The 25,438-nt window shown below is 33.1% G+C and overlaps 1 protein-coding gene across 1 annotated transcript; it reads left to right on the top strand.

The window, feature by feature from the left end:
* Nucleotides 1-6,476: 6,476 nt before the first annotated feature.
* On the top strand, nucleotides 6,477-15,897 carry LOC139488310 (uncharacterized). Its single transcript, XM_071273814.1, has 5 exons — nucleotides 6,477-6,764; nucleotides 12,781-12,885; nucleotides 13,476-13,535; nucleotides 14,213-14,278; nucleotides 15,706-15,897. The coding sequence occupies exons 1-5, from the start codon at nucleotides 6,741-6,743 to the stop codon at nucleotides 15,766-15,768; spliced, it is 318 nt and encodes a 105-aa protein (XP_071129915.1). The 5' UTR covers nucleotides 6,477-6,740; the 3' UTR covers nucleotides 15,769-15,897.
* Nucleotides 15,898-25,438: the final 9,541 nt, after the last annotated feature.

Raw genomic sequence — 25,438 nt, 5'->3', positions numbered from 1 at the left:
CAAACAGGAAAAAAGCTTGGCAGAGCCTCGCTTTTCGTCCTGTTTCTAAAGCTCATACAAATAAATTTTACATTTTCCGACAATGTACATACATGTATATTGTATATATATCAAACAATTTATTAACAAGTAATTTATTTGAATTAGATGAAGTTGGAATTGCAGCGACTTCAAAAGGGTCATCATTTACTTCATTCCGGCACTGTAATTCAAAATTTTAAAAGAGACCATGAGAATAAACGTTTGTAAAAGTGACTAAAATTGCAAACTACAATTACTATGTATAACATAAAACATATAGATATTTAGAAAGCATAAAACAGATTACAATTAAAATATAGTTTATTGGCAATACGTGCACATGTTTATCTGAAAACAGTCACAACTTTTTAAACAGTCCTTTAAGATTAAAACTAATCCTGTGTAAATCATTTATATTCCTTGAATTTATGCATATCTACATATTATGTGCAAATTTGATGTAGTTCTCAAAGGCTTTATTTTCTTGGGCTAACATCGGGCTTTAATGCCTCTTCTCGAAAATTTAACGGTCATATCAATTTGACAACTTGAAACTGATAATAGTGGCTCCCAAGGACTATTCCAGATCATGGACCATATGAGAAAATGTGTATCTAGACACTCTGTCAGAATGGAAAAAACAATAAGGTCATTTGGTAAAAAAAATAATCCATAAGTTGAGCTGTCAAATTGGAGTTGGTGAATAGGTGGCTTGACTTTAAACTGTAAAAAATTTCGACCTATGTCCGTTTTCGTATAAGTCTTAGCTCCTTTACTGAGGTGCTTAAAAAACAAGAAAATCGAAGACGCTGGATCCTTTAATTTCATATACAGGTTTATTAGTGTCATCTACATATTTTATATTTTTGTTTTTATACTGTTGTTTCCTTATGGTCGTATAAATCATGACGTGGCTTGGTATTTGTGCATCCAACTTCCGGGTTTTGCTTTGTCTGTTCCAATTGAGAGTGTTCATTTAGGACGCATGTTTTATATCATCATTTTCATTCCGCACATCATACATATTCATATTTAACTGTTGTACTTTATTGAGAAAGTGTTATACTAGATCCTGTACATGTATGTCCTGTTTTACTTACTGAAGTGAGTAAGATTTTGTTCCTGGTATATTTTATCTTAAGCGCCATAATGGTTGCTAGTACATAATACCGTGAAGTATTGGTAAAAATATGAATTACAATTTCACAGTAGAATAAGATATATGAATACAAACAATACAATTTCAAAATATAAAACTAAGACGTATGAAACACCAAAAAAGTACGTATTCACAGTAAACTAAGACATCGCATATAAAACACAAACAATATCAAAGACAGTAAACTAAGACTCTTCTTCTGTATGTAGTGATCTCCTCTTGTCCGCGAATCTATGGGTTTGTAACATTTAGTTGGGTCCTAATCTGTTTTGTATCTTATGAGCCATTGCGAGGGGGTTTTTAGTGCATCCATATCTAGAGAGCGGAAACTTTCTTGGGATACATCTTGGTGTTCACTGTAAACTAACCTAGGCTAGCTGCTTTCCTCAGAGCTGGTTCTTCTTGTATTTCTGAGTTAGTTTGGTAGGTTCCATAGTAGGTCGAGATTTTTACGGGTAACTGTTAATTAATATATATGTTCTACTAATGCTCAGCTGCATCTAAGGTGTGAACATGTAGTTGGTAGGCCTTAATCAGTGGTTTTCTTTTGTTGGTTATCTGTATAACCATGCACTTTTCAGGATTAAAGTTCGTCTGCCATCGTGCCTCCCCCTCTTTGAATTTGTTTGGGTCGTCTTGTAGTGTCTAACTATCATTGTTGTTCTTGATCTTCATTCGAATAACCTTGCCTCAGAAGTTGTAGAATGTGGCAGGTCGTTTATGTAAGCCAGGAATAACAGTGGCCAATGACTATCCCCTTAGATGACGTCTAGGGGTTCAGATTTATGCCCTTCAAGCAATACATATTGAGTTCTCTTGCTTTGGATGTCTTTTCTCTACTAGAGGGTTAGTCCTTGTACCCCATTATGGTGCATTATTTAAGGAGTCTGTTGCGGGGCACATTGTCAGACTTTTGGAGAAATCTAGCAGGATGATGTCTATATGTTCTTGATCTAAGTTCTTGCCAATTTCACATAGGGTCTGGTAATGGTAAAAGTGAGCCACGATGGTGCTGTGATTAATATGTTCCATCAGTTCAAATCAGATGGAAGTCAATGGTTTCGTTAATTTTCTCGTTTGAATTGTATAATTACATTTGTCATTTCGGGACCCTTTGCAGCTGACTATGAGGTATGGGTTTTACTTTTTGATGAAGGCCGTACGATGAACTATAGTTATTAGTTTCTGTGTAATTTTCTCTTTTGTTAAGAGTTGTCGCATTGGCAATCATACCACATATTTTTATTTTTATAAGACATATGATACACAAACAATTTCACAGTAAACTATGACATATGAAACACAAAAAATACAATTGTTAAAATAAGACATTATTGTTATTTTACTTTTTTCTAAGACGTAATGATAATAATACCTGTGTAAATCGTCATTTGGTTAACTCAGGTGGTTCGTAAAGAGCTCAATAAAAGGAGCACTTAAATTTTGTCTTTCGCTTATATTTTATCTTCCAACTGAAAAGAAAAAAACGAGCAGCAAGTACCATTACAATCGATCAAGACCATCAAGTATGAGCAATTTTACCCCCCCCCCCCCCCCCCCCAAAAATCAATCACTGTCAATTTAGCTGATTTGAATAAAAATATTTAGCATAAGCTTTTAGGAATTCAGATAAGCGTCGAACATAAACATTCAAAGGGAGGTAAGTCATAAACTTATTGGAGATAACATTTCTTCCTTTGTTATTTTGTTTTTTGTGTAACGACCCATTCAGGCACTACTGACTATATAGTGGTGGTCACTTTTAATTGATGAACGGAACCGGAGTTCCCGAAGATAACCACTACATGCAGCAAAACTGACAATCCTTGAGTCGATTCGTTCTAAAATGTTGATATAAATTTTGTAAGTCTAAAACTAATAAATGTATTAAATATATATATTTTTTTTTCACTACATAAATGGTTAAAGTCTTACATAATTTTATAATTATTTCCCCCGAACATGCAATATATGTTAACATACGATATGTTATAGTATGATTTATATTCTGGTGATATAAATATCTTGCAAGGCAGACATCAGACCCGTTTTCACTGACATTTAAGCTTGAATGATGAGAAATAACAAATCCCATACCGCATAAGCAGTAATAAAATGCCCTGAAATGACATATGTAAAACAATTCAAACGAGAAAACTAACGGTATAATGTATACATGTACAAAACATTAACGAAAAACAAATACTTAGTATGTAACACATCAACAACCACTGACTTGCGGGCTCCTGACTTGGGACAGGTACATACATACAAAATGTGTCGGGGTCAAAGATGTAAATTGGATCCTAGCCCTCGCCCTAACCTGGGACAGTGGTGTAACAGTACAACATAAGAACGAGCTATCAAACGCAGTTGAAAAGGCTTAACTCATCGGATGGATACAATAGAAATATATACAACAAAAACACAGAGTGGCCGTGGCCGTGTACCTGTATATTCCAACAACAAAAAGACACTAATTACTGATCTGACAGTACTCGCAGTTACTGACAGCTAGTACAAAGCCATTAATAACTAGTAACAAAAATCATGCATCAAAGACTAAATTATCAATCAGTACACTGCCAACATCCAATGAATTTAATGTAAAGACGTCATAAACAGTCAGAGAAAAACATGACATTGTGCAATGCCAAGATACAGGTATCGACAGATTGTAGATCCATGAATGTTTATATTTATATTACGATAATATTTAGTTTGCATTTGATTTACTGGTAACAAAATCAATATCAATACCAATAAAAACAAATTTCAACGATAAATTAACAGTTTTGAATAGGTAACCTAACAAGAATTACAAATACGAACATAAAACAAAACATGATCATATATAGTTATATGGACATGGAGCCGAATCATTTTGAAACGTGGTTGCGAATTTGTTTAACCAGGTTTTATATTATCGATTTAAAAAAATTAATACCGATCGCTCAAAAGTTGAGTGCAGTTTTCAGTCTAGAAAAATATGGTATTCATCATCAAATCAATTACAAAATTTATATAACTTAAACCCTTGGCTTCAAGTTATATCTTTTTATCTTCCCATTTCAACTTCTAGTGTCTGGTAACTTCAGAAATTTAGAGATTAATTGCCTGCGTTTAAATTTTCCGTCTTATAATAAGTAGTCTTCTATTTTGGAGGCTACAAAGGTATGACAATCAACTGTTTGTAACAGAAGAAAGTTTATAAATATTTTTGAGACCTTATTGTATATGCATTGTACATTTCCTATAAAATAGACAGTGCTTTTGTAGAATTTATCAACTGAAGATTTACATAATAAACAACGAAGTGTTTTATACGTAAATGAGACAGAAATTCAACACCACAGAAGAGGCGAAAGACATGCTAATTGAATAGTGTTCTTAATGTCCTCCCCTACACGTTATCTGAATATGGTGGTGCCCATCAGAAAAGAGGCTTATACATGTACATAGCATATACATATACCATGTGATCCGTCCTCACCTGGTGATATCGTTCCAACTTGTAAAATAAATAGTGAAATTGATTTTATATTCGTGTAATATTTATTTGCTTATTATATTATAGATATATGCAGACATTAGATTTAAATCTATAGGCTCACATGAACTTAGACTTGCAATGAACAACGGGTCATTCCAAATTAAAGTTACTATTTAAAGTGCATTACCTTTATCTTGTTTTATCTTCATTTGAAAAGGAGAGAGGGGTAACGTTGTCCTTTGAAATTAGAGAGATTATTCATATCTATATATCCAAACCAGACTGATTGTGTGGTTAAGAATTTCTATCCTGTTTTGATTTTACAGTTCCATCAGCTTGGTCTTTCAAGATTGTCCTATTTTTAGGTTTATAAATATATGTAGGTATGAAGAACATTTCTTAGAATAATCAAATCTCAGTATGACCTAGACGGAGTTAGTATAGCAGGTCATATATGTAACTAAAATATTTATGTTTTTAAAGTGATCAAGGTTAGCAATTATCAATCTTAACAAAGCACATGCTATGAGAGTGATTATTAAGCAGTGAACTAATTGCTGTTATTTCAAATCGGATCCCATCAAAGATAAATTATCTACCAGTTCGAAGATTTTAATTTTGACTCCAACTTCTTTTTCTCATCAGAATATTGAACGATGTCATAAACGCATTACTGCTTTTCAAGGTTTGATTATAATGCATGACGTGTCACATTAGACATCTTTAAAAACAACCTGGCCAAAGACACAACATACCGTTTGACGTAGAATGAATCTGAACACTGAAATGGAAATATCACAACACGATAAATCAATCAAAACAATGAAATATATATATTAAGTTTATTTTTTAACCTTTTGAAACACAACCCCCGCCAACCCCTTAAAAGTACACTATACTGAAAATTAAGTAACGTGTTTTTTTTTCTGAAATGTACTTCAGCGGGGTGTTGGACGACTTTGGCTAGCCATAAAGTTCTCGTACGGTCGGCATCTTGTTGTGTCTGGTAGGAGTTCCGTCTTATATAGGTCCAGCTCCAGTAAAAGGAGTAGGTTACAAAATAAAAGTATTTTAAAAGTTGACGTTTCTAGTTACGTTATCAATGTACGCTTTGATTTATTGGGTAAATGTTTTAGAAAGGGGTGGCAACCACAATTCTAAACACTAGGGCTTTATATACACACAAAGGTATAATATAGGGAAAAAAATTCAGAGACGAGTGCCTGTGACTGCATGTACACTAGCATTGTTTTGATGAGTACATTTGAAACACATTGTTATTTTAAGAATGCCACGGTTTTGAAACTCAACCATGTAGGACATGCCCATGGAGGATAGGGGAGTAGAATTTGTAAGGAATTACTCTGACGTTTCTGAATCTTCGTTGTGAAGCTGGCATGTAGGGTCTGTTGATTCTCACTCAAAGCTTGTTCTTGTACCTTGTAGATTGTAGGTTTCTGTCATCAGCTTTTGTTTCACATGCAGTCTAACAACGTCGCTGATTGATGTTGCTACACTAGTTAAGGTTGCATAATGACTTGCAATAGTTTTAATATTTTTCTGTGCCAACATATTTTAGCCTATGTACAAAGAATTACAAGGGTTGTTTTCTATGTTTTTCAATATGTGTGAGCTTAAATGTGTAATGACACGTTTTGGGGGCCTTTTTTTTTTTTTTTTTTTGAAAATCGATTATTTTTTACACTCTATAAGAATACAAATTATAAATGATATTTGGTCTATTTGGTCTTATTCATTCAGTGTTTCCGCCAGCATATATATAGCAGTTTGTAAGTCCTGAACAACAGGTTTTTTTAAAAATTTAATACTATTATACTAGATTTAAAAATCTACCTGTAAGTGTTAGAGTAATACAAAATCATTTCCGCTGATTTCTATTTATACGTGTATCCGATAGTATTTAAATTGTACTGTTCTAGATACCGACCTACACAAAAATACCTGATCAATTTAGTACGTGTTTAATATTTGTTATAGTTACTTGTATGTAGAGTTGGTTGCCGTTTCAGTTTTATCCGGAATATCTATACAGTTTCAGCATAAAAAATGGTTAAAGTAATTGGAAGCAAGGTAAATACTAATTTTCAAAATAGTTATTTGGGTATTAATTCTACATATTTATTACGCTTATTAATTATTAATACATAACAAGATTATTCATAAGCTATTATTGTTGTTTAAAAATCATACGAAATAATCGCTCCAAGTTTTGACAAGAAACGTCTGTGTCAACAGCTAAGTTCAAACAATCGTTATTTCTATATCTAGATAAATTGAAATACTAACGTCTGATTTTGTTAATTTTTATAGACTCCCCCCTTTTGAAATAACCTTGCAGTTCGGTATTTATGTTAATATAAGAAAAGAAGATGTGTATTGATTTCTTATTAGACAACTCTCCACAAGAGACCAAATAACACAGACATTTACAACTGTTATAGGTCACTGTACGACCTTTAAGAACGAGCCATACCGCAAAGTCGGTGTATAATTATAGTCTTATATATTTCTTTCAAAAAAGCCTTAAGTGTTCTGTTTATTTCAATAAAAATTGGAAAACATGTAGTATGTTTAACATAGCTTGTTTTATTAACGAATAATTACATTAGATGTATGTTTCATTATAATACTTTATTCTGATTAGCTAACAGCACATCACGTGTTATTCCGTAAGCAATTGTATCACTCAATAAAACTTTTCATTCATGATAACACGTGGTCCCACAATAAAGTGCACAGGTGAATTAAATAAAAACAATATAAAATTCGTTTTTTCTTGATCATAGCTAAAAAATGTAATTATAAGTATTGAATGCTTCTTTTTGTAACTTCATAGGGGTGTAAAAGCGTTGACCGTGCGCACATTTTGAGAATGAAGCGCTTCCGCGCTTCATACAAAATGTACTTCGGTCAACGCTTTTACACCCCAATGAATTTACAAAAAGAAGCATTCAATTCTTAAGTATGTGTGGAGATAGAGATATAAGGCATAAAGGAGTTTAAATATCATACACGAGCTATTTTGTATTGTATAAATATACTGGTATTATGTTACATACATTGGTATCTTAGGTGTACGTGTACCTGGTTTATTTCATGCTTTTGTATCTTCTGATTTAAATTTCTTGGTAATGTGGTGTTCAACTTCCCTAGAAATTCTCAGAAAACAACACCCTTTAAGTTTATATTAAACGAGTTTCTTGAAATTATGTTTTTTTTATGGAGATCTTTGAACTTTACTAAACTAAATGCTATATGCATGATTTTTTTACACTGAACTACAATTTCTTGGTAATGTGGTGTTCAAATTCCCTAGAAATTCTCAGAAAACAACACCGTTTAAGTTTATATTAAATGAGTTTCTTGAAATTAGGATTTTTTTTATGGAGATCTTTGAACTTTACTAAACTAAATGCTATATGCATGATTTTTTTACACTGTACTACAATTTCATAAAATATAATCATTAAACATATTTCATTCAGGTCTCGTGGTTTAGGTCACTGCTTACAGAAAAGCTATAAATTAGATTGCAAGAACATTATTATATTCAAGCAGTAAGAATTTCTAAAATATGAAAGATATTTTTTTTTAAAGAAAATCCATGTACATGTGTTTAGCAAAACTTCAAGTATATAAAACATATTTACTGCAAGTACTCTCAGGTCTGTATTTTTGTTGTTGGGATATACAAGTACCCGGCTACGTCCACTCTGTCTGTAGTATGTGTATTTTATCCATCTGATGAGTTAAGCCTTTTTCAACTGATTTTTATAGTTCGTTCTTATGTTGTACTGTTACACATTTGTCCCAGGTTAGGGAAGTGTTGGGATCCAGCTAACATATGTTAAACCCCGCCACATTCTGTATATATGTGCCTGTCCCAAGTCAGGAACCTGTATTTTAGTGGTTGTCGTTTGTTTATGTGTTACATATTTGTTTTTCGTTCATTTTTTGTACATAAATTAGGCTGCTATTTTTCTGGTTTGAACTGGTTTACATTGTCATTTCGGGGTCTTTTATAGCTGACCATGCGGTATTAGCTTTTCTCATTGTTGAAAACCGTACGATGACCTATAGTTGTAATTTTTTTGTCATTTGGTCTCATGTGGAGAGTTGTATCATTGGCAACCATACCATATCTTCTTATTTATATAATAAGTTTCTATTTTTTTAAATTTAAAGTTTCATACATGTATGACTTTAAATGTTTGCTGGTAAACATCACTTCGGCTTCAAAGAGGTTACATGTGATCACTATGAATGGGGTAAGTCATTGGTTTCATCCAATGTCTAGACAAACAAAACTTCAAAATTTACACTTTCAGTTGATCCGCCAAGCTAACGACATCTTGAAGTTAGGACAAAGACCAATCGGCTCGAATTCAAATAATGCGAACAAGTGGGGCGACACGCTTTCCTTATGGCTGATATGTGAATTTGCACATTGGCGACTAACTCAATATGTTAGTTTGGAACAAAGCGGTGTAGATTCATACAAAAAAGTTGCATCCCCTTTATGCATGCAACCCATTTATGGGTTTAAGTTTCATGTATCTAAGTGAACTAGTATCGAAGGTACAATACAGAAATTGGACAAATATGCCATTGAAACATATTATGTGACAAAACAACATAAGCTACTATTTCATTACATGTAACAGTATTCGTTCATACCAATTTTAATCAAATTAAGTCGTCTCGCAGGCCTCCATATTTTTTGGAAAATTTAGTGTTCACCCCAAGAACCGGTTTGGACACAACATAACAATTTTAAATTAATTTACAATTTACACAATGTGTACATGTTAAGTAGGTTTAAATGAAGATATATTTCCATAGTTTAGAACTTTATTTATTATTGGTTGAAAAATACAGGCAAAGTTTAGATGTTTTTGAAGTCAGGGGCGTAGCTTGGGTCTTATATATAGTGAGGCAATTCGCCGAGCGAAGCGATGCGAAAAAATGTGAGCCGAGCGGAGCGAGGCGAAAATTTTTTTTAGGGGTGTTTGAGGGCCTGAAACGCGTTTTCCTGGATTTAAATGTATGATTTGTGATCACAACCTAATGCCATATCGCAACATATCTATATGAGGAAAGTTAGTCTTGATACAACACTGTCTTTTGGGATGACAAGTACTAAATATTAAATAAATAGTGTATTCGTCTCGAAAGTATACCTCTTATGCATTGTATGGGATTCTCTTTTCACATGTAAATAATATGACAGTGTACTATTTTTTGCAATTTTAATAAGTTAACACCTGTGTACAAGTACATGTAGTTATCAAATTATCATTAATGTTAGAAATGTAATGGTCCAAGGCGACGTTTTTTGGTTTCATCAAATTTTCTCATAATCTTCTCTCTACAAACGGTGATATCTCTATGTATGAAGAGACTAGCCAGTCCAGAAAGTCGGTCTTCGGTCATCGTAGATCTGCTCCAATGTTTTAATCGTCTCATCGCAGAGAAAGACCTCTCACAGGGCACGGATCCTACAGGCATTGTGAGCAGCACTCTAAATACTGCATGAACATAAAGTCATTGGGATAATAATTGGGGTCTGCAAGTTGAATTGTCGTTTCCAAAGACTGATTACCGGTATCTTTATCTCTGTTTTGGAGTCCGGAACAGAACATTTTCCACCGTTCAAGTTCTCTAACAAATCCTGGAGAGTCTGGCATATCCTCCTCATATCTGACTTGGATATCAGCAATTTCCTCCTCAGTTATGTTCTGAAGGCGACATGGCAGCAACTGAAACGCCAAGAAAGATGGGCGTGTTTGTTCAGGAAATCGTTCATTCAACTCATTCAAACAGTGATCGACAAACGGAAAGTATGCGTTCACTCTATAATAGCCGTGTACCGAATCGTCGGAAAATGCAGCATTAGCCCGATGACGCATTCGCCCAACTGTTCTTGGTTTACCGAGCTCGATGTCTATGCTCTCGGCGATCGCAGCTGCTTTCATCCATATACATCTGTTGAACACTTCGTCCGACCTTTGAGCAGCAACTACCTTTTTACATGTCTGAGCACCTGTGAAGGCCTTGAACACATCACATTTTGCATTCTGCAATGCAAGACTTAAGGGCTTTGTATAACTTAAAATATGATGGGCAATTACTATTGCAACAACAAAAGTGCTCTTCTCCATCATATGTATAAATGCAGTGGCTTTTGTGCGAGCTTCGGTTGCTGTACTCTCCTTTCTTACATCTTCAAGAGATGCAAGAACTGCCTTGTATTTAGCCAAAATAACGGACAGTGTGTCAACTCTAGCAGACCATCTTGTTTCACACAATTTCGGAAGCAAACTCTTGGAAAAGGCATTTGCAATATTGATGTTACTCTCAACTTTCTCGTCATCGGTATCCCCTACTAAATAATCAACTTGTTTTGCATCGGGCAAGTGTCGCTTAAGAATTGCGGTTCTCTTTGGACTGCCACCAAGGAACCACGTTAATTGATTAACATCATCAAATACGGTTCTTATCATATCAACACTTCTACATGATGACGAAATAACCAAAAATACCGTGACAATTTAAAGATCTACGATCTATACACAATAAATCGGATATAATGCTGTCATGATACTAAAGAACTATTATATATTAATTTACCCGGATCCATATTATCCGTGGATTCTGCAGTGACTGTTTTCTTTTTTTAATAAGATATTTGTCCATGATTTCCAATTTTGGATCGTCAACAACTTTTTACAAATTTATAATACCAATGACGGGCGACAATGTATGTTTCCGTAAAAAAGCTTCACAGAAAAAGACGATGATCTAGTATTTTCTTATTTGAAATAAAACTAAGTGTCAAGTACATGAAAATATTTCATATTTTATTTTTTTTTGCCCAAAAAAAACAGTGAGGCAGTTGCCTCTGTGCCTCAATGGAAGCTACGCCACTGGAAGTGTCCTATATTTTGACTTAAGTGCGCACGTGGAACCTTAAACGTTCAAGACAATACATAGTTTTTTTCAGATTTCAGCAGTCATGCTATCTAAATTAACTAGCATATGTGATTCAGACCTTCAAACTTATGGCATTGTTTAAAACAATCTGCAGTTCACCATCGTTTTTAGATCTTCTCATTTGTGTATTAGATATTAGTACGAGCCGAGAGAATTACGTTACCCCAAAATACATTTTGCTAACTGGTCTCTAAAATAGTTGTATATAAAGATTTTAATGCGAGTAAAATTTGGTTTTAGCAAAGGCAGTTGATCATATTTGGTGTTAACCAAAAGAAAGTTAGGAAGTGAAAGCATTTGAGTACATCGGCTGATTACATTTACAAGCAGATATTACATGTACTAGTAGTTTGAATACAGTAACTACTGCGAACATTCTTTATCAGGTATACACTGGTATTGCTGTAAATGCGCACAACTTATTACTCATTATGTATTTATCCTGTTGTCTTTATCTATTTTATGTTTGTTTAAGGGACATTTCCTGTAATTTCGATTTCATATTATGTCACTTTACAACATGGGGTTCGTTAAGGATAGATAATACGTTTGATTTGTCTCTTAACATTTTCATGAATATACTTGTAGCAATGTTTAGCTGCAATTTGAAATCACAATTATGTCAATGTTTTGTTGCACTTCAGTGTTTCTGTTGTTCCTTCAATTTCCTCTTATAGTTGATTTGTTCCCTCGGTGTAAGTTTGCAATTGGGATTTGTTTTCTCTCAATCTATTTATAACTTTTGAACAGCGGTATACTCCTGTTGCCTTTATTTAGAAATTTTATTTTTTTTTTGTGTTTTTTTTTTTTTTGTATTTGGCACGAAACTGTTATAAGGCTCAGTTAACCCTTTTTTTTTTTAATGTTCTGTTTGACATTATTAAGGATAGGATTTTTAAAGTTGTCATATTATAAAGTGAAAATTAAAGTTGATTTTTTTTTAAATCTTCAAAATACTTATTATCATTTTACATATAACAACTTGGCTAGTGGAGGTGATCACAAGTCATATTCCATGTTAATCTCTGCCGGTATCTTTTACTTCATCTCATATATACTCGCATATATTATCTTTTGAATATTCTAATTGTAGGCCGAATTTGATGGCGTAGTGAAAGGATCTGGGGATACATTGATTGTTGTCGATTTCTTCGCAACATGGTGTGGACCCTGTGTACAGATTGCACCTGTATATCAAGTAAGCATATAAACTAGAACTGCCATTATCTCAAGAAATGTTTAATGTTGCCTATACAAGCGAGGCGAGAGATGACAGTCAAACTCTTGGAACGATAACAAACTGACAAAGCAATGGCTAAAAATGAAAAAGACAAACAGAAAAATAATAGGACACATGACACAACATAAAAAACTAAAGACTAAGCAACACGAAGAGATGTAAAAAATTTCACCAACATAATTTTCGAACTAAAATCTTAAAATGTTTTGATTAATACGCAATAATTTAATTTTGGATGTAACGCGTCTTCTGATTGGCTGACGTTATTTTGTTATCAGCACATAGACATAATTTAGTCATGTGACCGTGACGTCATCAACCTTTTTTCATGGTTTTCTACGGTTTGAAATGAAATTTAGAATTAAATTATAAGAAATGACTGTAATAATTTTTCTGTCTATTCGAAATGACATAAAAAATGTGGTGCACACTGTTAAATAACCCGCTACGCGCGTTATTCAGTGTGCAACACATTTTTTATGTTATTTCTTCATAGACAGAAAAAATATTACAGTCATTCCTTAATTATATTTTGTCTTCTTTTTTAGAAATTGTCAGACGAATACAGCGATTGTATCTTTCTTAAAGTGGATGTAGATGAAGTCGAGGTAAACTAACTTCAGTATGGCGTTCATTACCACTGAATTTGTATATATTTGTTGCTGAAGGACGCCTCCGGGTGCGGGAATTTCACGTTGCATTTAAGACCTAATGGTGACCTTCTGCTGTTGTCTGATCTATGGTCTGGTTGTTGTCTCTTTGGCACATTCCCCATTTCCATTCTCAATTTTAACAATTATCATAGGATGCTCTCTTCTGAGCAGAAAGCTGATAAATCAGTGGTATTTCAAAGAACGTCCTCGTATCAAGACCTTGTTGACAAAAATTCCTTATCAACTTCACAAATAATATTTTGTCATTTTGCTGCAAAGTTTTTAATTTAAAAAAAGAAATGCGAAGTATTCTTCAGGTTTCGATGCTATTTATTGGCATCAGCAAATCTCAATTTAGTTATCTAAGGACCCATACTATGTTGTTTAATTTCGGTATACAGTTTTCTTTTACGAAAAACATTTTTATTAAATTTCGAAATGTGCTTATGTATCATCGATTTAACTGATGGGTATTGATTTTTTTATTTTAACTATTGTCTTTGCTCGTAAATTGCAAGCTCCCGAGGACATAATTTCTGTTCATTAATGTTGTTAATAGATTTATCTACCCCGACCCCTTTTAAAGAAACCTTCATCAGCAACTGTAACACATTGATTTTTATTTATTGTAGGACGTTGCTGCAGCGTGTGGAATATCTGCAATGCCTACATTTCAATGTTACAAAAATGGCAATAAGGTATTGTTTTAACAATTTTTCTAAAGAGGGGGATATTTAACTAGAGCATTATTTTTTATCGCTTTAATTTCAAATAGGCTTAATTCATTAAGCCATCAATAAAGAGTCAAGTTAATTCCTGAAAGAAAATGGTGATATAATTGCACATTTAAGTGCACAAATGTAACATGTGACAATTTGCATGTCATACAAATGTCGAATTTGACATGGTTTCCATTTAAAAAAATCTTTTTAAAAAATGCAAATAAGATGGTAGCCTAGCCAAAATTATAACAATTTCAAGGTAAAGACTACTGTCACCTTTAGCAGTAGTGCAGGGGCCTCGGTGGCCGACTGGTCTAACTTTAAGTATTACTAGCCTGTCTACACTGAGGTGGTGGTAGAAGGTGCGCTCGAATCTCGTCTAAATTGACTAACTTTTTCAGTTTTCTTAAGGTCTGTGATTCTCTCGGGGCTCTTGACCAGTTTCTATTGATGACATTGATTATTAATTTCTTCAAATTAAACGGTCCATTACTCGATTGATCATTTTATTGACTGATTGATAATTGCTAAATGTCCAGAGGAACAAAATGGATAATAACTGTTATATTCCTGACTTAATACAGGCATTTTCTTATGAAGAAAATGGTGGATAAAACCTTTGGAAATGATAACACATAAATACATAAAAGACCAGTCAAGAGACGAAGCTATAAATCATTAGCGGATATATCATTGTTACAGAGAATAATATGTATATATAGATTTCGACATCATTCACCTGATTAGTCCTTCACTTTATTGTTTATCCTATTTAGTGGCATTTCAATGGTACTGGCAAAATTTGGATATTTTGATAATTGTTATACAATGTGAAATGAGACGTCAACTTTTGATTGATTGACAAACTGCATTTGTATTGCGACAGATACATAAACAATCAGTCAATTCACGGTGGAAAATCATAAAACAAAGTTATAATTTCTCAGAGACAGCAAAATTGCATGTTAAATGATGTAGAAAAAAAACTTTCTTCAAGTTTCATCATCAACCCATTCATTGAACTAAGTTAGGCCTGGTGTAGTGGTTAGTGAATCGGACTACTAACACAAAGGTTCTTGGTTCGATCCCCGTTCCGGGATGAAAATTAAATGTTCGGCTCTCGCTTGGCACCATTTGCGAGTATGGTCTTGAGGAAACGATGATAGTCCGTCGGAAGGGAACAATAAATTGCTGACCCGTGTTAAGAGTGAGCCATATCTCTTGCACGTTAAACACACCCTTGTAGATTTCGGAAAAGAGAAGGCTAATGCCGCTACAAAGCAACACTCGCACCCGCAAAGTGTAAAGGGATTAATATACATTTCAAAAGTTGTTTCCCAATCCACTATAAATAAATATGTTTAAACTATTCATTATACTTCTTATCCATACGCTTTTTACAGGTTGATGAAATAGTAGGAGCAAGTGAAGAAAAGTTGAGAGGGATGATTGAAAAGAACAAGTGATTCCATAAACTTATACTAGAACATTGTATCAATTTTCAAGCAATATTTTTTGTGGTGTTTATTTTTTTATCATTATTCTGTACATTTTAATACATTTTTTTTCTGATAAAATAAAGAATCTTATGATAATGCGTTAATGCTTTGATTACAAACAGAGGGGAAAGACAGAGGTTGTATGTGTATTGTTTTTGTATCCAACAACAAATTTTTCCGCAACAAAAGTCTAATTAAAAAAAACAATTGCAGCATTAAGAAACACCGTTGTATCAATTATGCTTGAATCGTTGGACAAGTAACAAACGTGGAAAGATGGATCGAATTGTGTCTATGAAAACAAAGCATAGATTCTTAAGACATATATTCTGTAATATTAAACATAGTCTTGTTTGGCATAAACGGCTCCAACTTCACAATAAGAACCCTGCTTTGGTAACTTTCTTTAATGATAAATCTGTGTTTCAGCTCAATTGTGACGTGGTTTTTTTTTGGCGGTCTCGAATGTGTTCTAATCGCCACATTTGACTGAAAATTGATTCGCATGGCAGGTGATTAATGCATAACAGGAGACGTTTCCCTTTTCAAAAACTCGATCTCGCTCCATTTTGAAGTCCATGCATTCACTTCTATTTTGATTGTTACAGTTAAAGTCTCATTAAATTTATTTAACATCCATTTTGTGTTGCCCATGGGCTTAATAAATATAAGTTTACAAAAAAATTAACAAATGATGAATTTGATGTTTTCCACACAAAAGCAAACATCGTCATCTCGTGAACATGGTGATTTTTTTTTATTTAAATTCATTCAAAAGTAAAAACAACATTTACAATAATTAATGATGTTGATATCATTCATTCGAAAATTTTACGGTCACCATCACGAGTTGGTTGACCGTTACTAAATATCTGCTTCGCAGATGACAAAAGGTATGTTTCATTTGTTTTGACTACAACCCCCTCTCCCCTCCTTTTCCCACAAATGTGCCCTACCTAATAACACGTATCTTCGGTTTACTTACATGAGCAAGGATACAAGGATTGGAATTTTGTATTTGCGTCAGACGCGCTTTTCGGCTAAAGGCTCATCAGTGACGCTCGAATAAAAAACAGGTAAAAAAAATACGAAGTTGAATAGCATTGAGAACTGAAAATTCCTAAATGTTTTGCCAAATTAAGGTTATGTAATCTATTCCTGAGGTAGAAACGCCTTTTCATTTAAAGAATTCAAAGTTTTTAAATAGTTAATTTATAATTATGACCATTTCAATTATTATTCATGTCCACACAGAAGTGCTGACTACTGGACTGGTGGTACCCTCTGGATAAAATCTTTAACTGCAGTGGTATCATAGATACAAGGATTGAAATTTTGTATTTGTGCCAGACGCACGTTTCGTCTACAAAAGAACTCCGTGACGCTCGAATAAAATATTTAAAAAAAAAAAAAAAAAAAAAAGTACGAAGTAGGAGAGCTTTGGGGACCAACAATTCCCAAAAGCCTCTGTATTTAAAACATTCAAAGGTTTGTAAACAGTTGACTTATAATTATGACCATTTCAATGATAATCATGTCAGCACAGAAGTGCTGACTGTGCTGACTGAAGTTTGGTAAGTAAGTTAGTAAGAAAGTAAGTAAGTAAATTTTATTTAACATCGGTATATGTGTACACATGTGAGCTCCTGAACCGACTATCCAATAACAGTTACAGTTTATAATCTAACTGTTTATAATGTATCCACAACTACCAGACTGCCTACACAAGTTAAGACTTTTGATAAAAATAAAAGCGAAACAATAAACATACTAAATTATAAATATACTGGAAAACAGTAAATCCAAAGAAAACGACTGACGCTGATTTGATAAGTCACAAGTAACTAACTGAACACAAAAAAGAATTAACATTTCATGCACACGTGTACGTTTCCTACTCAATAATAATGGCTAATGTTATTCTAGTCTTTAGAATATGTATTCCTCCGTTTTCGTGCGATTACAATCATCAGTTGTGAAGGTAATGTTAAAGAAAAGGATACTTATAAACGCGTTTTTAATTTAATGGTAAAAAAAGATTATATAGTTTTACACAAACATCATTATTTATAAAAAATATGTTTTACATAAGTTGTATCAGCCTTATTTACAGAAACGCGCGTCTGGAGTATTCAATTATAAGCCTGGTACCTTTGATAACTATTTACACCACTTGGTCGATGCCACTGCTGGTGGACGTTTCGTTCCCGAGGGTATCACCAGCCAAGTAGTCAGCACTTCGGTGTTGAAATAAATATCAATTATATGGTAATTTTTATAAATTTACTGTTTGCAAAAGTATGAAATATGGGAAATCCTAAGGATTTTCTTATCCAAGGCATAGATAACCTTAACCGTATTTGGCACAACTGTTTGGAATTTTGTGTCATAAATGCTTTTCAAATTTGACTTAATTTGTATTTTATTTTTTTTTGCTTTCAGAATGAAGATTAAACGCACGTCTGGCGTATTAAATTATAAGCTTGGTACCTTTGATAAATAATTTCTTAAAGGGGCATTAGCTACGAGACATAAAAAAATCAATTTTTGTTTTGTTCGATCATTATTGAAAGCGAAATAGTGAAATAATAATTTGCGTTTTACAGCCAGTTTGATTACATCATGCTAAAATTAGCAATGAAACACCGCTGATAAATCATCAACTTGTAAGTGAATAATTCGATCTCATTGAATCCGTATTCATTTAGCCTTTAATTTAACCCCTTAGCTACAGATTGGTTACGCATGAATTGAACGTGTTCATTTGTTAAAAGGAAAAGAATGTCAACATTGTAAGTGAAACATGGGTACATCATTTGATTGACCTACAAAAATCCATTCTTATACGGGGTAAAACGATGATTAACCTATAGTTTAAAAAATTTAATACCAGTATATAATTAAAACAAATGCAATTGTTTGAATTTGTTGTGAGTACAGAGATTGTCAGCGAAACAGTAGTGCAGGGATGTGCATAAATATATACAATAATATGTGTGTGTTTGTCTAACTGACATCCTCTAGTACAAATTTTAGATTTATCATAAGTCTTGTTTCTATTCTAAAAATATGTATGAGCTTATTAATTGTGTTTGCTTGTTTTTCTTATTTTCTAATGATAAGACTATAATTGTAAGTTTGTGAAGATCTAAAAAGACATATTGTATTTTCCTCGTTCTTACTTTTCCGTTATCTTTTAACATATAACGTTAAATAATTAAGACAAATGTAAGTGGCACTTTCATAATAAAAAAATTAAAAAAGGCTTTAAAAAATGTTCCTATTGCTAAATATAGAGCATAGTGTGTTGTGTTTGGTGTTCTTATTTCTTAATTTCTAAAAATATGACTGTAATTGTAGAGAATCTTAAAGTGATGCTGTATTTACCCTTATACCATACTGTTAATTTATCAAGTGTACTAATATTCAAAAGATCAGAGCGTTTTGAAAACAAAATTTTACGACAAAAGAGATGATTTCAGCTTTCCAATTGTGAACTTTCCATTTCTAAGTAGCAACATTCCAGCAGCACCTGCATACGGGGTATATATCTTCCAATTGATACCATATTCCCGTGCTTGCATTTCCTATCATGATTTTCTTGATAGAGGGTTGCTGCTAACAAGGAAGCTATTAAGCCAAGAGTTCCAAATGGGGAAGTTGAAATCCTCCCTTCGTAAATTTTACGGACGCCATCACGAATTGGTTGCCCGTTATGGAATAACCGTTTCACAAATGATATCGGATATGTTCCTTACGTCGTAACTACAATCCCCTTACCTTTCATGAATGTGACCTACCGAATTAGACTATTTACCGGATTTGTTATCACATAGCAACACGACAGGTGCCACATGTGGAGCAGGATCTGCTTACCCTTCCGGAGCACCTGAGATCACCCCTCGTTTTTTGGTGGGGTTCGTGTTGTTTATTCTTTAGTTTTCTATGTTGTGTCATGTGTGCTGTTGTTTGTTTGTCTTTTTCATTTTTAGCCATGGCGTTGTCAGTTTGTTTTAGATTTATGAGTTTGACTGTCCCTTTGGTATCTTTCGTCCCTCTTTTAATTGAATGTTGATACTTGTTAAAATCAAATGCGTGAATTTCATGGTCAATAAGAACTAGTGTTTGAAAGGTGACTATTTGATTACGCTCAGTGGACTGACACAAAGGTGAAGTGTACATTGCACTTGTGGCTTGCTTATTATTATTCTATTGGTATTAAAAAAGAAAATGAATTCAGATTCGTTTTTTTATCTGTAATCTTGCTTGTTGTATAACGCAATGAAATAACACTTGATGTACCATCTGAGAAATACTTCATATACACTGGTTCCAAATACATAATTATTTATTTTATAATATCTAGGCTATGGCTAAATGACACTTATATTTGAGAGTCTTCCTTATCTTCTTATAAGTATATTAGTTTCCCGCAGATAGCTATACACGGGACTAAAAGTATGTGTGTATCCGGATAGAAGGTGTCTCAATGAGAGATCTATGAATCCATTATTTTTAAGCCTATCGAACATCTGTTTTCGTTGCGCCTCATATTTTGAGCAGACTAATAGAAAGTGTACAACATCGTCTGTGACTTTGCAGTTTTCACAAATTTCACTGGTGCTTTTCCCTATTTTGTGAAGATATTTATTGACATTAATAGAACCAGATTTTAATCTGAATAATATTCGTTCATTTTCTCTATTCATTTGTGGAATAGTAATCCTTAATAGTACATTATATTTGAAGGAGTGTAGTAATCTTCCCTTTGGGCTGTCTGACTACTGTTTTTGACACATTTGTTTTAAATTGTTTTTTTTTTGTTAAACATTTGATGTCTTTCTTATATAGGAGAATCTGACAATCAAATGTACCTTTATTAGAGCTAATTTTTTCAGTCTGGTCTGCAATTTCATTTCCTAAAATTCCGATGTGTCTTTGGATTCACTCAAACAATATGTTACTACCTATTTTGACTAACTGGTTGTATAAAAATGTAATCTCGCACAATAAATAATTCTTTACCTTAAATAAACTACTCTTTAAGTCTTGGCGAGCTGATGAAGAATTGACAAACACAATAACATTATTTGGTTTAAATTCTTCTAACTGTATAAGAGACAGAAATATTGCAATATGCTCACAAGTGAAAATTTACATATTCTTAGGCAGTTTGGAACTTTTTTTTATTCCCATTTCAGGTATTGCAAATACACATGAGGTTTTATCAGAATTTGGATTCGTCTGTATATATTTTTAAAAACTGGCGATACTACTTATCAATCATGAAGTTACTTTCACTTCGAATTAAGTGTGGATTGTCCTTTTTCGAGATGAGATTTGAGAGTTTAATCAATGTCAAGTTGGGAATTGTTTGTATATATATATATATATTAGGGTAATATCTATATCATGTTGATTTATCATATCATTAGAAACAATCAAATATAGTTTTCTATTCTGTTTTATTTCTCTGGAGTAGCAAAGAAATGTGTGGGTTTTTTTCTAAACTTTCCTAATTTGGATGCTAATCTTCAGGACTAGAGATATTCAGGGAAGATTTTGTGATAAGATACTTCCTATGTTCTTCGTAGGGTAATTCGCCCATTTCTACTCGCAGTCCACTTGTGGCTACATTTTTATATGCACCGGTACAAATTCGAAGTGCTTGACTTTGTATTCGGTCCAGTATTTTCTTTACGGAATGTTAGATGAAGTTATATACTTCACATCCGTAGTCTATTTTAGATCTTACAAGTGCAATATTTATGTTTCTAAAAGAATGGCTGTTTGCTCCCCACTTAGTATTAGTTACAAGTTTCGTGAAATTTAAGACTTTACTGCATTTTGCCTCTATATATTGACGGTTATATATTGTATATGTTTTAACCAAGTCAATTTACTATCAATAATTATTCCTAAAAATTTCACCTCATTGACTTCTTCTGATAAACTATTACCTAAAGTTAATTAAAGAACCTTAGTGAGCACGCTCACATACCCCACGTCCCCACATTGTCATTGGAGAAATTAAATAAGTATAAGAAAAAATATTGAATAATAATTTCCTGTCAATATACATAGTATGTCCTTATTATCTACAAAATTTCATGAAATTCTGTTGTGTGTTTTCAGAGGAGTTGAGATGACAAACTGTTGCAGAAGTACATTGAAGCAAATAAGTTCAAAGGGGCATAACTCCTAGAAAAAATTGAACCGTAATTTCCTGTTGATATGCACATCTACATAGTATGTCCTTATTATCTACAAAGTTTCATGAAATTCTGTACATGTGATTTGAGAGGAGTTGCGATGACAAACTGTTGCAGTAGTACATTAAAGTAAATAAGTTCAAAGGGGCATAACTCCTAGAAAAAAAATTGAATCGCAATTTCCCGTCGATATGCACATCTACATAGTATGTCCTTATTATCTGAAAAGGTTTCGTGAAATTCTGTTGTGTGGTTTGAGAGGAGTTGCGATGACAAACGGTTGCAGTAGTACATTAAAGTAAATAAGTTCAAAGGGGCGTAACTCCTAGAAAAAAAAATGAATCGCAATTTCCCGTCGATATGCACAACTACATAGTATGTCCTTATTATCTGAAAAGGTTTCGTGAAATTCTGTTGTGTGGTTTGAGAGGAGTTGCGATGACAAACTGTTGCAGTAGTACATTAAAGTAAATAAGTTCAAAGGGGCGTAACTCCTAGAAAAAAAATTGAATCGCAATTTCCCGTCGATATGCACAACTACATAGTATGTCCTTATTATCTGAAAAGGTTTCGTGAAATTCTGTTGTGTGGTTTGAGAGAAGTTGCGATGACAAACGGTTGCAGTAATACATTAAAGTAAATAAGTTCAAAGGGGCGTAACTCCTAGAAAAAAAATTGAATCGCAATTTCCCGTCGATATGCACAACTACATAGTATGTCCTTATTATCTGAAAAGGTTTCGTGAAATTCTGTTGTGTGGTTTGAGAGGAGTTGCGATGACAAGAAACAGGACTGACGGACTGACGGACTGACGGACGTACGGACGGACGGGTCAAAAACATTATACCCTCCGCAACTTCGTTGCGTGGGGTATAATAATAACTCAGACTTTTTATTTCTACTAATCACAATAGCTACATTTTAAGAGGTGAAAATAGGAAATCCTATTTATTACACCATATTTTGATATTGTCAAGATCTTTCTGTATTCTCTTTTGAATATAACCAATATTTTTACCACACACCCATATTGCACTATCGTCGGCAAATTGGAAAATTGAACAAGTATTAAAGCATGAGGGGAGATCGTTTACCATAATATTGAATAATGTCGGGCTGATGCAACTTCCTTGAGGGGTACCATTTTGAATCGTGAGACTATCAGAAAGAGTGTTATTTAATTTTATATAGTTCTGTTAGTAAGAAAGCAATTAACCCTTGACTGAGCATAATACCCTTTATTCCAATTTTAAACATTTTGTTTAGAAGTCCAAACTTCCATAACATATCAAATGCTTTCTGGAAGTAAAAAATACTACAACTAACCATTCTTTTTAAAAAAACGATATTTGTATATCGTTATCAAGTCTAATAATGTGTTCCATCGTACTTTTATTTTGACGGAATCCATTCTGACAAAGTGGGTAAGTATGATTTTTCTCAAAGTACCACTTCAGTCTGTTATTAATCATCTTTTCCATATTTTTTTACAAAATTCGATGTTAAAGCTATTAGTCTATATAAATTTGGGTCACTTGAATCTTTCCCCTTTTTAAAACTTGGAATTGTTATAGAATGTTTCCAAACCAGAGGAAGATATTGGGAGAACCAAATTCTGTTTTATAATAAAAGAAGTACACTAAATGATTTATCACTAAAACTTTTTAAACATACTATAGGTAACCTTATCTTTATCAGGAGATGTATCTAATGTATCAGTAATTCATTAAGAGTAAATCGTTCATTTTAAGTTCTTTATTTGATACAAATGCTTCTGAATAGTTACTTGAACTTCTTACATTGGCAAATGCTTCAGCTAGTATATTAGCCTTTTCTTTAGTACATTCATATACTTTTTTCTGTAAATTAAAGTTGGCATAATTAGAAAATTTATTGTTTTTCAAATCATTCTCTTAATTGTAATATATTGCCCTATATTATTACATTGTATTATTATTCAAGCCACTGCCGAAGTTTTCCCAATATTGTTGCTGTGTTAATTTAATAGTATTTCTAAATTCCTATTCTTTTTCTTTGTATGATAAATAATCATGTCCGATCCCCCCTCCCTCCCCCGGCCCCCATAACCGTACGTCTGCCCTTTTTACGACCTTTTTTACATTCTTTCACCACCCTTGCACAGTTATCATTCCACCAGGGGTACCTCTGGTTTATTATTTTCCTCCTTTTCTTAGACGGGATGTGCAAATTTTATGATAGTGATCTTGAGATGAGTACATGATTCATTAATATCGTCGGTAACCATCATTTCACTAAGTTGTTTACGACATGAGTTGGCGAACCCATCCCAATCAGCTTTTTTATAGTTCCAAATCAACTCTTGTTCGTTGTTTGAACAAGACGAGGTTTGATTCAATGTTAATTGTATTACATAAGGATTTATTATCTATTGACACCGTTATTTGGTGTGCTAGCTGTACACTAGACATTGATGTATCAATACATGACATTTTTTGTGTAGTACCCGATCAATCATTTAAAACTATAGTATTTTTGGTACTAAAAGCATTTTGCAATGCGTAACCTTTAGTGTCAGTTTTATTACTTCCCCATAGATTATGATGAGCATTAAGGTCACCACAGATAATAAATTGACCTTCAATTTGATTCTAGAGATTTATATAATAATCTTATTTTTGTGTTTGTAGAGGAATTATATAGGCTAATAATTGTTAACATATCACTTTTCATTATTATTTGAGCAGCAGAAGTTTCAAATTTGAGGTTATTTCTTTATTAGAGTATGGGATGTCTTCTTTGACATATATAGCTCTGCCACCCACCCCCTTTATACCATCTCTAACTGAGAAATCTGCAACTGTGTAACTATTAATTTCAGTTAGTTCATTTTCATTTTTTAACCAAGTTTCTTGTAGGCATATTACATTTGGATAAGTAGAGGAATTTGAAAAATATAATTATGAAATGCATGATGTTAGTATTGATGGTCCTCAAGTTTATTCTTATCTAATATATATAAATATGTATTGATTACTTTGAATTTTGTATACTGATGGACTGGTTTTTCTCAAGTTTTGGCAACATTACTTATACACTTTGCTACATTCTCAACTGTAGTTCTCTCTTTTGGAGCATTAATGATATGAGTTATTGCAATAGTCATTATTGATACCATTTAGGAAACATTAGTATTTACTTCACCCATTGAAGGTTTTCTGTAGGTTTTTGTTTTATTGACATGTTGCATATTTAAATATTCTTTCTCAGCAACAAAGGTCTTAGTGTCTTCACCTTTTACAATTTATGTGGCTTCACCGACTGATATTTTAAATTCCTTGCCCTTTTTGAGAGCGTTTTGTTTTTCTTTCCTTTTATGCCAATCTTTGGAGTTTGAGTCTGCCTTATGAGGACCTTTGCAGTTTACAAGCACTGCTGCTGTTTCA

The sequence above is a fragment of the Mytilus edulis genome, chromosome 1 (genome assembly GCF_963676685.1).
Source record: "Mytilus edulis chromosome 1, xbMytEdul2.2, whole genome shotgun sequence".
In the NCBI taxonomy this organism is placed as follows: domain Eukaryota; kingdom Metazoa; phylum Mollusca; class Bivalvia; order Mytilida; family Mytilidae; genus Mytilus; species Mytilus edulis.
Note: the sequence above shows the minus strand (reverse complement) of the source record. Positions and strands in the feature narration are given on the sequence as shown.

Coding starts and splice junctions, on each gene's coding strand:
- LOC139488310 (XM_071273814.1), top strand. CDS start 6,741: ATGGTTAAAGTAATTGGAAGCAAG. Junction 6,765..12,780: donor TTAAAGTAATTGGAAGCAAG/GTAAATACTAAT, acceptor TTCTAATTGTAG/GCCGAATTTGATGGCGTAGT. Junction 13,536..14,212: donor TGGATGTAGATGAAGTCGAG/GTAAACTAACTT, acceptor TATTTATTGTAG/GACGTTGCTGCAGCGTGTGG.